A 17,169-nucleotide genomic window follows, 5' to 3' on the forward strand; every position below is an offset into this window, starting at 1 on the left:
AAACTCGGCGTTTATTTTTGTCTACAAAGTCAAGGCTCATGGACCCACCCTCCCTTCCCATGCCTCCTCCCTCCAAGCCCCCCATCTCCCACAGATCCCCCGATGTCCCTGTTCTCTGCTGTTGTACTTGTGTTCTTACCTCTCTCTCCCCATCTTGTCTCCCGCTCCCTTTATCTTATGATTTGTGTGTCCGTTTTTTAAATGTGATTAATGTTAGCTCTTACGCGAGCCTCGATCTTGTATCCAAAAAGAAAAAACAAGTGTCACGCCTCGGTCCCCCGTCGGTGAAGTGATGTGAGTTGATAAAGTGGAAGACGCAAGGCGGCCATCTTGGATGTTGACGTGGCGACCCAATTTTCAATAGCGTTCTTCCTCATGCGTAGGTACACCCAAGCACCAGATTAGAAGTAAGTAGTTCGTTTATTTTTCAAGATATTTCGCTCACAAGGTTCAGACATGTATATGGTGGCGGCCATCTTGGATTTTGACCTGGCGACCCAATTTTCAATAGCATTCTTCCTTATGCCTAGATACACCCACACACCAGATTAGAAGTTAGTACTTCGCTTATTTTAAAAGATATTCTGCTCACAATGTTCAGACATACATGGCGGCGGCCATCTTGGATTTTGATGTGGCAACCCAATTTTCAATAGCGTTCTTCCTTATGCGCAGATACACCCACACACCAGATTAGAAGTTGGTACTTCGCTTATTTTTCAAGATATTATGCTCACAAGGTTCAGACATACATGGCATCAGACATACATGGCGGCGGCCAACTTGGATTTTGACGTGGGTTGCACCCACACATCAAATTAGAATTCGGTCCTTCGCTTACGCACGCACACATGTACGGACACACGTTCGCACGCCCGCACGGACGCACGCACGCACAGACACACGGACGGAGGGGAAAACCATAGTCCCCCTTTCGCTCCACGGTGCGACGGGGGACAAAAAAAGAGCTTCAGAGAATCAATGAGGGTGAAGTGATGGGAAGAATTGCTTACCCTTTTTTGTAGAGGGCTCGTCTCGCTCTTCAGACAAAGCAAAATGTTCCGCAGTGAAGTTACTCTCTTCTGAATCTAGTGAGTGAATTGCCGCTGACTTCATGATATTGGCACTGTTGTCTTGCTTCTACAAAGTAAACATTTCCTCAGTGATTATGTCAGTTTTCAAATGGGATAAAATGAATTTCATTCAAAACAGTTATTAATTATTTTTTTTAAACAAACGTCCAATGAGTATTCACCACGGTCTGATCTATTTGGATCCACACCGGATAGATATTCACCACGGTCTAATATATTTGGATGAATGATTACCGATTGATGGAATGTCTTTTCTTGCAACCAAAATCATGCATTTTGTGGCTTTCGCAGAAAGAAAATATGGAGGGAAGGAACAACAAATAATTATGAAAGTTTTGTAAACGAAAACATGAAACCTGTTTAAATTTATGTACATTTAAATTTACACAGGATGGTGATGATTGCCTTCCAAGTGCAAAGGATATCCGTGTTGAAAAGCTCCCTGTTAATTGGAGGATTTTCAAGAACAAGGTGACAAATAATGATGTTCATGTTGAAAAATCTCCTTGTAGATTGGAGGATTTTGAAGCAGAAGGTGACAAATAATGATATCCGTGTTGAAAATCTCCTTGTAGATTGGAGGATTTTGAAGCAGAAGGTGACAAATAATGATATCCGTGTTGAAAATCTTCTTGTAGATTGGAGGATTTTGAAGAACAAGGTGACAAAGAATGATATCCATGTTGAAAAGCTCCTTGGAGATTGGAGGATTTTGAAGAAAAAGGTGACAAATAATAATATCCATGTTGAAAATCTCCTCGGGGAATGGAGGATTTTGAAGAACAAGGTGACAAATATTGATATCCATGTTGAAAAGCTCCTTGGGGAATGGAGGATTTTGAAGAACAAGGTGACAAATATTGATATCCATGTTGATAAGCTCCTTGGAGATTGGAGGATTTTGAAGAAAAAGGTGACAAATATTGATATCCATGTTGAATAGCTCCTTGGGGATTCGAGGATTTTGAAGAACAAGGTGACAAAGAATGATGGATAGAGTCAACAAAATGTTGATCAAGGGGTGGTCACCATCACGGAAAGCAATCATAAGCTGATGCTTCGGGCATTAACCCTTCGTTGGAGCAATACAATCCTCATGTGATTTTTCCAACAACCCTTTTGGGTCCTTTTGCTCCGACAAAGAGTTATCATACAAAATATCAGCTTCTCTTTGCTTCCAATGTCGGCTAGGATACCTCGATCAACGTTATGTTGACACCATCCATTTTCCTACGTGTTCACTGACACACCACTAGCAAACACTAGCCTCCGCAAGCAAGACTAGTTCTTCATTATTTGAACAATGATACCCTTTACTGCTTACGTACATGTCCTGGGAAATGTTAACCTGAAGGCATATGAAAGCCTCGACTCCAATGATGCAAAATAGACAGCCACATACTAAATCCTAGTACAGCATTCCTGTTGCTTGTGGGTGGAAAAAATCAACAATATCCTCAAGTGTGAGGTAGAATGCCTGTGAGGTGCCTGTGAGTGTGAGATAGGTGCCTCAACTCTGTGTTTGCCTCTAAATCTTGTGTCGCAAACCCATCCCTCTCTGTACCCACCGTACCCAGTCATACCCAGCTGCTCCTGGACTCTGTGTCCTTTCCTCCTGACAAGGTGGAAAAGTTTCTGTCAACCCTCAACTCTGATTCTGCAACTGGACCTGAAAGCATCAGCCCATGGGTCCGAAAATCCTGCTCTGCTGCTCTTTCACTCCCTCTCTCTGTTCTCTTCACCCTTTCGTTTGCTCAAGGTCATCTGCCATCTGCTTGGAAATCAGCCAACATCACCGCTTTGCACAAAAGGTGCAAAAACAGATCCTAGCAACTACAGACCAACCAGCCTTCTCCCAATTATCAGCAAAGTCCTGGAATCCATCATTGCTTCAGATATGAAATCTTTCCTCTTCTCCATTGGCTTGATCTCTGATCATCAATTTGGTTTCAGACCTGGCCACTCTACTCTGGACATGCTGCTTCTGCTTTCTCAATAATGGATGGAGGTCCTCAATGCCAAACAGGAAATTAGAGCTGTCTCCCTTGACATATCACGTGCCTTCGATACGGTCTGGCACCCCGCTCTGCTCACCAAACTCTCCTCCTTTGGTATCCATGGAAATCTCCACGCATGGCTGGCGGACTCCCTCTCTACTCGTAGTCAACGTGTGGCCCTGAATGGGTTTCTCTCATCTCTTCCTGTTCAGGCTGGAGTTCCCCAAGGCAGTGTTCTGGGCCCTGTGCTTTTTCTGGTCTTCATCAATGATCTCTCTGACTCTCTTGAAAATCCTCTCTATCTCTTTGCTGATGACTCTACTCTCTATCGCTCCATTCCTCATCCCTCAGATCGGCAGTCTGCAGCCTCATCACTCTCTGCAGACCTGGACAAAATCACAGACTGGGCAAACAAATGGAACATGTCTTTCAATCCTGACAAATCTCACACTCTTACGATGTCTCTCCGAAAAGACCGACTGAACAACCCTCCCATCCACTTTCTGAATAATCCTCTCCAAGAAGTTCTGTCACTCAAGCTTTTGGGTCTCACTATCTGCCATGATATTTCCTGGGAAAACCACATTTCAAATCTGGCCTCCAAAGCCAGTCGCCGACTGGGCATCCTCCGTCGTGTGAAGTCCTTCCTTGGCACAGCTGAGCTACTCACCACATACAAGGCTTTCATCTGCAGCTCAATGGAATACTGCTCTCCCCTCTGGGCTGGTGCTCCTGCCTCACACCTAGCTCGTCTTCACGCTGTTGAAACCAAAGCGTTCAGAATCATTGGAATCTCCCGCGATGAAGCTAACTCCAAGGGCCTTTCACTCACTCACCGCAGGCAGGTTGGTGGTCTTTCCGTCTTCTACCGACTCCTCTCTGGCCTTGCCCCCCCCCCCCCCCCGAGCTCTCCCTGGGCTCTGTCCCCCAAATATTCCAACAGGTCGCACAAGATCTGCCTGCAACCCTCTTATGGTTAAACTGCCAAAATCAAGACTCTCTGCTCACCTTCACTCCTTCATTCCTCTTTTCTCCCGCCTCTGGAACAAACTCCCTCACTCTCTTCAATCCCACTCCACCCTCCAGGTCTTTAAAACAGCTGTTCACCACCATCTCTTATCTTCCCCCATCCAAAACCTTGATCTTTTCTACCCCCGCTAATTTCACCCCAAATCCACTTTTTCGAAATACCAACTTCTGTCCTGGAAGCGCTTGGTGTCCTTGTGTTTTATACTTGTCCCACCCTCCTTCCCCTTCCCACGCCTCCTCCCCCCAAGCCCTCTCCCTCCCACACTTCTCCATGCTCTCAAATGTTATGTTTGTGTGCTTCCCCTTCTCTCCCCATCTTGTCTTCCACTCCCTCTTTTTATATATTTTGTTTGTCTGGTTGGTTTGTTTGTGAAATAAATGTTAGATCTTTCACGAGCCTCGATTCAGCATACAAAAAAAGAAAAAAAGAACAAGTATGTGTGACTTAGCCAATGAGAGCAGCCACACAAATCTGTCGTAACTATTAATTACAAGTTAAAACAGTCCAGTGTGCAGATGTGTATGACAAACCTCTTTTTTATCTGCGGCCTTTGGGGCAGGTTGCAGCACAGACTCTGAAAAAGAACAAGGCAAATGAAAAACCGCAGAAGAACATGAAGCAATAAAGAAGCACAATGGTCAAAAGTCTGATAATTATTTATTGTTTTAAAATGCTGCCATGCACAAACATGCACAAGTCAGCAATGGCTTCAGATAAATTATAAATACAAGAGCATGGTAGATTTTTTAAAACAGTGAAGGTGTAGTGGTGTGAAATTACTCGGTGAATTAAAGCTGTCTCACTATTGGCCAATTATTTGTCAAACCAACCTGGAATTAACATGCTGACATACAGTAATTGCAAAAAACTTTAGGTGCAAAAGTCTCAGAGTCCTGGACCGGTTGGATGCAACTGGGTAGGGTGAGTACAAAGAGTGAGGGGTTCAGGATACAATATTTTGGAAGTAAAACACAGAAATGAAGAATTCAGTCATCGCACGAGCAGAATTGACTGTGGTGGTATTTAAGGTAAGGAGAGGATTGGAGGGGGAACATACACCAGAGAGACTTAACAAGGGACCACCAGATTTTAGAGGTGGGAGACAAGTTTGTAAGTTTAGTTTTGAGGTTGGACAGATGTCGTTTTCTGGCTCTCCCAAGAGTGGATACACACGTGTGGGCTTTGTGGAATGAGCTGAGGTTGCCTGCGGTTGGATTTGCCTTCCAGGAAGAGAAAGCATGTTGTTCAAGGCAACTGCCTCACAGCAGGATTCAGTGTACATTGTTGGGAGGAAGGGTATGATAACTAAAGACAAGATGGGATGAATCTGTGCATAAGGGAGAGCAGGTTTCTGTGTAAGAATTCCCAGGATGAGTTAATATCAGGGACGGTAGATATAGGAGAACAGGCCTGAAGTGCAATGGCTGCTTGCAGTCACTGTCGATTTGCCTGAGTGAACTTCCAGACTCGCCGGCACTGAGACTGTTCTCTGAGAATGGCCAGATAGATGTTGACCTTCACAAGCACATGCTCAGATGAACCAATGGGAGCAGAGGAGGAGCAGGAGACATTGATGGGAAAGTTCGTCATAACCAAATCCAGAAGGAAGGATTTGCCATTGACAGAAATGCGGGTTGGAAAGTTTACAGATTAATTCAGTCCCACAGAGTCCTTTGGCCTTTGCTGAAATTCCACATCTTATGAGAGAGGTACCAGCACCCAGTAAATTGGCATGTTGGCAATTGAAATCACCTCGTGTGAGGATGAGAGAGTTGTGATCAGTGGTTAAAGGTGGTCCGTGTCACGTGAGAGATAGCGTTGTTGTTGGAGTCGTCACCGTTTGGAGGATGGTACAAGTTACAACACACAGGAAACAAGATGGAGCAGAGGGGAAGTCACAATTTTTTTTGCGACTTCCTTGGTAGTCACAATCAATTGGGAGTTTTAAAGTGAAAAACCTTTCCTAATACTGTGAAGCACAAAGCACATTTAATGCATTTTAAAGCACATTTAACAATTGGTATATTTGCTGAGCACAATTGGTGCAAGGCCCAAAACTTGTATCAAGGGAGGCGCAAAGCGCCACTCCCTTATAAATGGGACAGTTTCCCCAGATGCAGCTTCAACATGGGGACTGAAAACTCGTTTCTCGGCTTCAACTGGACGAAATCGGCTGCAAATTTCAGAAGTAAATGCTTTGCACATCGAGGTAATATGTTCCAAATTTCACCAACGTTCGTTTCCGCATTCTTGAGTTTTATTAAGAAAACCGTCGAATTCACGTTGGTGTCTGTCCGTCCGTCCATCCGTTTCCCCGCCCAAAATGCGTTGGCGCTCATATCTCAAAGGCGATACTAGGCAGGTTCACTATGTTAACAAATATAATTTCGTCAAAATTTTGGGAGATTAGCAAAACTATACATTTTTGGAATACTCAAAGCATTGGGAAAACAAAAATTAATGTTGGCATTTGCACAGACACCTGCATGGCCGCCATTTTGGATTTTCAAAATGGCCGCCATAAAATACATATTTTGCGCTATCTCGGCTTCTAGTCAACCTAGAAACTTATTTAAATATGCTAATCCTATGTTTTCTGGGTCAAGGAATCCAATAAAGGCCTCAAAATAGTGCTCAGGATTATAGAAAAGCAACAAACAAAGAGAATTGAAAACAATATTGTCTTTATATTTGTGATATAACGGCATTACATAATACATGATATTGCAAGTCCTTTGAAGTTATAGGTATGGGTTTATAAAGCAGGAAAGCAGCCTTGTTAGTATCAGATTGAACTATAAGTTCTATACACAGGATCTACTAGGTCTATACCATACAGGCATATGCTTTTACAGATCTTCATCACTGTCCTGAGTGTCATTTTCGCAAAGGTGTCTACGCAAATGCGAACCTTAATTTTTGGTTTCCTCATGTCTGAATATTCCAAAAATGTATAGTTTTGCTAATCTCCAAAAAATTTGAAAGAAAAAAACATAGTGAACCTGACGATACATTGAAACGAGCTGAAACTTGGAATATACATCAGCCAATAGGTCTATCGAATGGCTTTTGAAACACGTTCAAAATCTGCGCTCATTAAGGGAGTCTACAGGGGGTGCATTACATATATATGTCTAACCCACCAGTAAGTAAAGTTTTTTGAACTGTAAGAATCAAATTGGCGCCCCTTTATATGAACTTTTCTAGAGCATTACTTGGTTCCTCTTAAGAACACAAGGGTAGACCAGCATGCACACAAGGCTTTTTGAATGTCCCTTCTTTTCTATTATTTGGCATTTTCTACAAGCTATGGAATGGAATGTCCCTTGTTTTCTAGAGTTTGCCGCACAGCACACACCATATAAAGGGACCTTTTCTATGCCCCTGACATTTTCCCCAAGAATGTAAATAGCATTCAAAGGAAGATCTCCCATAAAGTTGTCATGCATAAAATGGCATGTTCAAATCATAAACACATTCTTCATACTATTGATTTTCTTGCCTTCACCAATAGAGGCACCAAAATGATAAAGCAATAAGTTAGAAACTACACAGAATCCTATAAGCAATATGACCGAGAGTTCTTGAACACCCACTCGTAAATGAGATTCACCTTTCCAGTGCAGGGTAGTTAGGGGAATTTTGCATATCTTATGGCAATGGTAGGTCTCCTCAGTTACCACGAGCAGATTGATCGTCTCCAAAGTGGAGATCATATGTGCCACATCTTCAGGGCGCTTTCCCTCAACATTTATTCCATTGATCTGAAAGGCAGCAGGAAAATAAAAGTGCGAAAGAAGTTCAAAGACTAATTTGTAAGTAAAATGCAATATAAGGAGCGAGTTGTCAGGCATGTAATTTTTTGTATCGTCGAGACATTTGTGTCCATGTTCTCACATCCTGCTTTGCTACTTGTCCTCACAGCGCTCTTTTTACCTCTGACACTGAAAGTGGATGGAGGTTATGTTTTCACCCCTGTCTGTCTGTCTGTTTGTCTGTCTGTCTGTCTGTCTGTTTGTCTGTCTGTCTGTTTGTCTGTCTGTCTGTCTGTCTGTTTGTCTGTCTGTTTGTCTGTTTGTCTGTTTGTCTGTGAACAGGATATCTCAAAAAGTTGTGGACAGACTCAGCCGAAATTTGGTGTGTGACAAGAACGAATCAATTCGATTTTGGTGAAGGTCCGGATTTGGATACAAGAATTGTTTTAACTTTGAAGTGATTCTTCACCATTAAGTGAGAGGGCCAAAAACATTATACACTGTACTGCATGGTATTTCAAAAAGTTGTGGATGAGTTGTGACAAAACTAGGTGGATGAGTTCGTTCGACAACAAGAACAAGCCCATTCAATTTTGGTTCAGCTCCGGATCGAGATCTGGCTTTGGTTTCAACAGCGTGCAGCCGAGCTAGGTGTGAGGCAGGAGCACCAGCCCAGAGGGGAGCACAGTCACAGTAGATAATGTAAGGTTGTGCTTTGCAATTATTGCAGGTCAAAATATTACATGAAACAACAAGGAAAGAGTGGGGCAAAGGTGACTCAAAATCTCCTGATTTATGGCTCAAAACCAGGTGGCCCATCATTGCATTATTAGACAAAGATAAGTTCACAATAAAACTTCAGGCAAATGACATGCCATGTTTTCTTGGTGGGCATTAAAGATCCCAAGGTGACCTTCATGAAGAACACTGAAAGGATCAAGTTGTCATCCTAATGAACAAACTATGTGGAGCCACCATCACAGTGCCAGGGAATCCTGGATAGGTATTCAAAAAAAGATCACTCGGCTTCATTGACAACAGTTTCAGTGCACGACAGAATGTCACAATATAAAAGTAAATCATGCTGTAGTGAGCGTTTCACCTTGATTATGTAAGCTCCATTCCACAGGCCAGCCTTTTCAGCTCGCCCCTTCACCTTCTTTACATAATGTTCCAGTTTGTCTTTGTTTGTGCACAAGGTGAAGCCGAAGCCTCTATGTCCTTTATCCAAGCAGCAAAGATATTGATGGTGGTTTGGGGAACAAGATTGAATTGCCTGATCGATGGAAAAAAGGAAAAGCATTCATGACATCACACATAATCTGCTCAATCTATTTTTAATGCAGAGGTCGATGTTCATACATGTATTTGATGACAAAAAGGGCAGGAAGCCAAGAAGGTGGAAGCCAACAAACCACCGCGGTCAGCAAGCCAACATGCAAGCCAAGAAGGTGGAAGCCAACATACAAGCCAAGAAGGTGGAAGCCAACAAGGTAAACAAGCCAACATACAAGCCAACATACAAGCCAAGAAGGTGGAAGCCAACAAGGTAAACAAGCCAACATGCAAGCAAAGAAGGTGGAAGCCAACAAGGTAAACAAGCCAACATGCAAGCCAACAAGGTTAACAAGCCAACATGCAAGCCAATAAGGTGGAAGCCAACAAGGTTAACAAGCCAACATGCAAGCCAAGAAGGTGGAAGCCAACAAGGTAAACAAGCCAACATGCAAGCCAACAAGGTTAACAAGCCAACATGCAAGCCAACAAGGTTAACAAGCCAACATGCAAGCCAAGAAGGTGGAAGCCAACAAGGTAAACAAGCCAACATGCAAGCCAAGAAGGTGGAAGCCAACAAGGTTAACAAGCCAACATGCAAGCCAAGAAGGTGGAAGCCAACAAGGTAAACAAGCCAACATGCAAGCCAACAAGGTTAACAAGCCAACATGCAAGCCAAGAAGGTGGAAGCCAACAAGGTAAACAAGCCAACATGCAAGCCAAGAAGGTGGAAGCCAACAAGGTTAACAAGCCAACATGCAAGCCAAGAAGGTGGAAGCCAACAAGGTAAACAAGCCAACATGCAAGCCAAGAAGGTGGAAGCCAACAAGGTAAACAAGCCAACATGCAAGCCAAGAAGGTGGAAGCCAACAAAGTTAACAAGCCAACATGCAAGCCAACAAGGTGGAAGCCAACAAGGTTAACAAGCCAACATGCAAGCCAAGAAGGTGGAAGCCAACAAGGTAAACAAGCCAACATGCAAGCCAACAAGGTTAACAAGCCAACATGCAAGCCAAGAAGGTGGAAGCCAACAAGGTAAACAAGCCAACATGCAAGCCAAGAAGGTGGAAGCCAACAAGGTAAACAAGCCAACATGCAAGCCAAGAAGGTGGAAGCCAACAAGGTTAACAAGCCAACATGCAAGCCAAGAAGGTGGAAGCCAACAAGGTAAACAAGCCAACATGCAAGCCAACAAGGTTAACAAGCCAACATGCAAGCCAAGAAGGTGGAAGCCAACAAGGTAAACAAGCCAACATGCAAGCCAAGAAGGTGGAAGCCAACAAGGTAAACAAGCCAACATGCAAGCCAAGAAGGTGGAAGCCAACAAGGTTAACAAGCCAACATGCAAGCCAAGAAGGTGGAAGCCAACAAGGTAAACAAGCCAACAGGCAAGCCAAGAAGGTGGAAGCCAACAAGGTAAACAAGCCAACATGCAAGCCAAGAAGGTGGAAGCCAACAAGGTTAACAAGCCAACATGCAAGCCAACAAGGTGGAAGCCAACAAGGTTAACAAGCCAACATGCAAGCCAAGAAGGTGGAAGCCAACATACAAGCCAAGAAGGTGGAAGCCAACAAGGTTAACAAGCCAACATGCAAGCCAAGAAGGTGGAAGCCAACAAGGTTAACAAGCCAACATGCAAGCCAAGAAGGTGGAAGCCAACAAGGTAAACAAGCCAACATGCAAGCCAAGAAGGTGGAAGCCAACAAGGTTAACAAGCCAACATGCAAGCCAACAAGGTGGAAGCCAACAAGGTTAACAAGCCAACATACAAGCAAAGAAGGTGGAAGCCAACATACAAACCAAGAAGGTGGAAGCCAACAAGGTAAACAAGCCAACATACAAGCCAAGAAGGTGGAAGCCAACAAGGTAAACAAGCCAACATACAAGCCAAGAAGGTGGAAGCCAACAAGGTAAACAAGCCAACATGCAAGCAAAGAAGGTGGAAGCCAACAAGGTAAACAAGCCAACATGCAAGCAAAGAAGGTGGAAGCCAACAAGGTAAACAAGCCAACATACAAGCCAAGAAGGTGGAAGCCAACAAGGTAAACAAGCCAACATGCAAGCAAAGAAGGTGGAAGCCAACATACAAGCCAAGAAGGTGGAAGCCAACAAGGTTAACAAGCCAACATACAAGCCAAGAAGGTGGAAGCCAACATACAAGCCAAGAAGGTGGAAGCCAACAAGGTAAACAAGCCAACATACAAGCCAACATACAAGCCAAGAAGGTGGAAGCCAACAAGGTAAACAAGCCAACATGCAAGCAAAGAAGGTGGAAGCCAACATACAAGCCAAGAAGGTGGAAGCCAACAAGGTTAACAAGCCAACATACAAGCAAAGAAGGTGGAAGCCAACATACAAGCCAAGAAGGTGGAAGCCAACAAGGTTAACAAGCCAACATACAAGCCAAGAAGGTGGAAGCCAACATACAAGCCAAGAAGGTGGAAGCCAACAAGGTAAACAAGCCAACATACAAGCCAAGAAGGTGGAAGCCAACAAGGTAAACAAGCCAACATGCAAGCAAAGAAGGTGGAAGCCAACAAGGTAAACAAGCCAACATGCAAGCAAAGAAGGTGGAAGCCAACATACAAGCCAAGAAGGTGGAAGCCAACAAGGTAAACAAGCCAACATGCAAGCAAAGAAGGTGGAAGCCAACATGCAAGCAAAGAAGGTGGAAGCCAACATACAAGCCAAGAAGGTGGAAGCCAACAAGGTTAACAAGCCAACATACAAGCCAAGAAGGTGGAAGCCAACATACAAGCCAAGAAGGTGGAAGCCAACAAGGTAAACAAGCCAACATACAAGCCAAGAAGGTGGAAGCCAACAAGGTTAACAAGCCAACATACAAGCAAAGAAGGTGGAAGCCAACATACAAGCCAAGAAGGTGGAAGCCAACAAGGTTACCAAGCCAACATACAAGCCAAGAAGGTGGAAGCCAACATACAAGCCAAGAAGGTGGAAGCCAACAAGGTAAACAAGCCAACATACAAGCCAAGAAGGTGGAAGCCAACAAGGTAAACAAGCCAACATGCAAGCAAAGAAGGTGGAAGCCAACAAGGTAAACAAGCCAACATGCAAGCAAAGAAGGTGGAAGCCAACATACAAGCCAAGAAGGTGGAAGCCAACAAGGTAAACAAGCCAACATGCAAGCAAAGAAGGTGGAAGCCAACATGCAAGCAAAGAAGGTGGAAGCCAACATACAAGCCAAGGAGGTGGAAGCCAACAAGGTTAACAAGCCAACATACAAGCCAAGAAGGTGGAAGCCAACATACAAGCCAAGAAGGTGGAAGCCAACAAGGTAAACAAGCCAACATACAAGCCAACATACAAGCCAAGAAGGTGGAAGCCAACAAGGTAAACAAGCCAACATGCAAGCAAAGAAGGTGGAAGCCAACATACAAGCCAAGAAGGTGGAAGCCAACAAGGTTAACAAGCCAACATACAAGCAAAGAAGGTGGAAGCCAACATACAAGCCAAGAAGGTGGAAGCCAACAAGGTAAACAAGCCAACATGCAATCCAAGAAGATAGGAGCGAACTAGCAATCCAAGAAGATAGGAGTGAACTAGCAATCCAAGAAGGTGGAAGCCAACTAGCAATCCAAGAAGGTGGAAGCCAACAAGGTTAAGAAGCCAACATGCAAGTCAAGAAGATAGGAGCCAACTAGCAATCCAAGAAGATAGGAGCGAACTCGCAATCCAAGAAGATAGAAGCCAACTAGTAATCCAAGAAGATAGAAGCCAACATGCAATCCAAGAAGATAGAAGCCAACATGCAATCCAAGAAGATAGGAGCCAACTAGCAATCCAAGAAGATAGGAGCGAACTCGCAATCCAAGAAGATAGAAGCCAACTAGTAATCCAAGAAGATAGAAGCCAACATGCAATCCAAGAAGATAGAAGCCAACATGCAATCCAAGAAGATAGGAGCCAACTAGCAATCCAAGAAGATAGGAGCCAACTAGCAATCCAAGAAGTTAGAAGCCAACATGCAATCCAAGAAGATAGGAGCGAACATGCAATCCAAGAAGGTGGAAGCCAACATACAAGCCAAGAAGGTGGAAGCCAACAAGGTTAACAAGCCAACATACAAGCAAAGAAGGTGGAAGCCAACAAGGTAAACAAGCCAACATGCAAGCAAAGAAGGTGGAAGCCAACATGCAAGCAAAGAAGGTGGAAGCCAACAAGGTAAACAAGCCAACATACAAGCCAAGAAGGTGGAAGCCAACAAGGTAAACAAGCCAACATGCAAGCAAAGAAGGTGGAAGCCAACAAGGTTAACAAGCCAACATACAAGCAAAGAAGGTGGAAGCCAACATACAAGCCAAGAAGGTGGAAGCCAACAAGGTTAACAAGCCAACATACAAGCCAAGAAGGTGGAAGCCAACATACAAGCCAAGAAGGTGGAAGCCAACAAGGTTAACAAGCCAACATACAAGCCAAGAAGGTGGAAGCCAACATACAAGCCAAGAAGGTGGAAGCCAACAAGGTTAACAAGCCAACATACAAGCAAAGAAGGTGGAAGCCAACATACAAGCCAAGAAGGTGGAAGCCAACAAGGTTAACAAGCCAACATACAAGCCAAGAAGGTGGAAGCCAACATACAAGCCAAGAAGGTGGAAGCCAACAAGGTAAACAAGCCAACATGCAAGCAAAGAAGGTGGAAGCCAACAAGGTAAACAAGCCAACATGCAAGCAAAGAAGGTGGAAGCCAACATACAAGCCAAGAAGGTGGAAGCCAACAAGGTAAACAAGCCAACATGCAAGCAAAGAAGGTGGAAGCCAACATACAAGTCAAGAAGGTGGAAGCCAACAAGGTAAACAAGCCAACATGCAAGCAAAGAAGGTGGAAGCCAACAAGGTAAACAAGCCAACATGCAAGCAAAGAAGGTGGAAGCCAACAAGGTAAACAAGCCAACATGCAAGCAAAGAAGGTGGAAGCCAACATACAAGCCAAGAAGGTGGAAGCCAACAAGGTAAACAAGCCAACATACAAGCCAAGAAGGTGGAAGCCAACATACAAGCCAAGAAGGTGGAAGCCAACAAGGTAAACAAGCCAACATGCAAGCAAAGAAGGTGGAAGCCAACAAGGTAAACAAGCCAACATGCAAGCAAAGAAGGTGGAAGCCAACATACAAGCCAAGAAGGTGGAAGCCAACAAGGTAAACAAGCCAACATACAAGCCAAGAAGGTGGAAGCCAACATACAAGCCAAGAAGGTGGAAGCCAACAAGGTAAACAAGCCAACATACAAGCCAACATACAAGCCAAGAAGGTGGAAGCCAACAAGGTAAACAAGCCAACATACAAGCCAAGAAGGTGGAAGCCAACATACAAGCCAAGAAGGTGGAAGCCAACAAGGTAAACAAGCCAACATGCAAGCAAAGAAGGTGGAAGCCAACATACAAGCCAAGAAGGTGGAAGCCAACAAGGTAAACAAGCCAACATGCAAGCAAAGAAGGTGGAAGCCAACATACAAGCCAAGAAGGTGGAAGCCAACAAGGTTAACAAGCCAACATACAAGCAAAGAAGGTGGAAGCCAACATACAAGCCAAGAAGGTGGAAGCCAACAAGGTAAACAAGCCAACATGCAATCCAAGAAGATAGGAGCGAACTAGCAATCCAAGAAGATAGGAGTGAACGAGCAATCCAAGAAGGTGGAAGCCAACTAGCAATCCAAGAAGGTGGAAGCCAACAAGGTTAAGAAGCCAACATGCAAGTCAAGAAGATAGGAGCCAACTAGCAATCCAAGAAGATAGGAGCGAACTCGCAATCCAAGAAGATAGAAGCCAACTAACAATCCAAGAAGATAGGAGCGAACTCGCAATCCAAGAAGATAGAAGCCAACATGCAATCCAAGAAGATAGGAGCCAACTAGCAATCCAAGAATATAGGAGCGAACTCGCAATCCAAGAAGATAGAAGCCAACTAGTAATCCAAGAAGATAGAAGCCAACATGCAATCCAAGAAGATAGAAGCCAACTAGTAATCCAAGAAGATAGAAGCCAACATGCAATCCAAGAAGATAGAAGCCAACATGCAATCCAAGAAGATAGGAGCCAACTAGCAATCCAAGAAGATAGGAGCCAACTAGCAATTCAAGAAGTTAGAAGCCAACATGCAATCCAAGAAGATAGGAGCGAACATGCAATCCAAGAAGATAGAAGCGAACATGCAATCCAAGAAGATAGAAGCCAACATGCAATCCAAGAAGATAGGAGCGAACATGCAATCCAAGAAGATAGGAGCGAACATGCAATCCAAGAAGATAGAAGCCAACATGCAATCCAAGAAGATAGAAGCCAACATGCAATCCAAGAAGGTGGAAGCCAAGATGCAATCCAAGAAGATAGGAGCGAACATGCAATCCAAGAAGATCAGCAAGCCAAAAAGGTGGAAGTGAACAAGATCAGCAAGCCAACATTGATAAAAGGAATATGCTGTCAAAAAATAACAGACACGAGTAGATGAGCCTGGCATTAGTTGGTGGACATTAAATATCCCATGGTGTCCTTCACGAAGGTTAGTCGAGTTATCGTCGGCACCCTGAACAAATTACAAAGTTCTGCGAGAACAGACAGAAAAAAAAAAACTGCAACAGTAGCACATCCGTACTCGCAGCAACAACTACATTGACGCAAACCTGCAGCCAGCTGCCGTATATATGAGAAGAAAAGAAAGAAGAAGAAGAAGAAGCAGCCAGGACCCAACATATAACAATCAGTCAGATGACCTAAGGCTGTAGTGCCTCGACTCTATTGACAAAATAATCTTCAATAATTAGCTGTCCTAACATTCTTTAAGTCAAGTGGCAATTCCAGTTTATACATCCCACCAACCGTTCAGGTTGATGAGGAATCTCACATTTGTCTTTATCTATTTTTTTTACAACAAATGGATGAGTTTGTGTGTGTGTGTTTGAGGCATACTTTTTGTGTGTATTAATTACATACATCTATTAATTAATTATGTATTACATACAATTGTAATGTACCTTTTAACTATTTAGACTGCTGAGACCCCTTTCACGTTTGAATACCCTTTAAGACCCCTCAGAACTTTAAGACCCCAAAGACCCCTAAAACACAGGGGATCCAAAAGTCCTCGAGGATCCAAAGCACCCAGAAGACCCAAAAGTCATGGAGGACCCAAAAGTCTTGAAGGACCCAAAAGACCCAGAAGGCCCAAAAATTCTCGAGGACCCAAAAGACCCAGAAGGCCCAAACATTCCTGAGGACCTAAAAGACCCAGAAGACACAAAAGATCCTGAGGGCCCAAAAGACCCAGAAGAGCCAAAAGTTCCTGAGGACCCAAAAGACCCAGATGACCCAAAAGCACCGAAACCAAAAAGGCCCAGATGACCCAAAAGTACCCAAGGACCCAAAATACCCTGAAGACCCCAAAGACTCAAATGATCCAAAGGTCCCCAAGGACCCAAAAGACCCAAAAGTCCCCAAGGACCCAAAAGTCCCCGAGGACCCAAAATACCTAGATGACCCAAAAGTACCCAAAATACCCCGATTATCCCGAATATCCCAAAGACCAAAAAGACCCAAAAGACCCAAACGTCCCTGACAACCCAAAAGATCCAGAGGACCCAATAGAACAAGAGGACTAAAAACTCCCAGACCCAAAAGACTCCAATGACCCAAAAGAGTCAGAGTCTGGCAGACAGGTATGCTACAACGCGGTGAAGACCAATGAAGATTTGGTCCAATCTACCAATCGGCCCACTTGTTATGCTAAAGTCTCATCTCAAGGTATATGGAATCCCTCTCTGCTTTGGTCGGCTACTCTGTTGTTATTCGTGTTTTTATTTTAAGCTCAACGGCTTGGTGATTTGACTTTGGGATGCAATGAATTGTGAACTTAGAAACCATATAGCATCACAACAGTGTGGTGGAAAAGGTGCAAAGAAAGTCATAGTATTGGAATGAAAACACTTACCTTGTGAGATTTCTTAATTGGAGATTTGTCACACCTTTGAGAACACACACGCACACACACATGATTTTACGCCATGCT

At 43.9% G+C, this 17,169-nt stretch overlaps 1 protein-coding gene across 1 annotated transcript in view; it reads right to left on the reverse strand.

Annotated features, from left to right (window-relative positions):
• The window catches only part of LOC137430866 (uncharacterized), a 45,144-nt gene that overhangs the window by 22,410 nt on the left and 5,565 nt on the right, over positions 1 to 17,169 (reverse strand). The window contains exons 5-9 of the mRNA XM_078782748.1: positions 17,092 to 17,125; positions 8,979 to 9,152; positions 7,735 to 7,885; positions 4,652 to 4,695; positions 1,014 to 1,140 (exon numbers count right to left, since the gene is read on the reverse strand). Of these exons, the coding sequence (XP_078638874.1) occupies positions 1,014 to 1,140; positions 4,652 to 4,695; positions 7,735 to 7,885; positions 8,979 to 9,152; positions 17,092 to 17,125 (530 nt within the window). The remainder of the gene's footprint in view (positions 1 to 1,013; positions 1,141 to 4,651; positions 4,696 to 7,734; positions 7,886 to 8,978; positions 9,153 to 17,091; positions 17,126 to 17,169) is intronic.

The sequence above is a fragment of the Myxine glutinosa genome, chromosome 7, assembly GCF_964187855.1.
Source record: "Myxine glutinosa chromosome 7, kmMyxGlut1.1, whole genome shotgun sequence".
NCBI lineage: Eukaryota > Metazoa > Chordata > Myxini > Myxiniformes > Myxinidae > Myxine > Myxine glutinosa.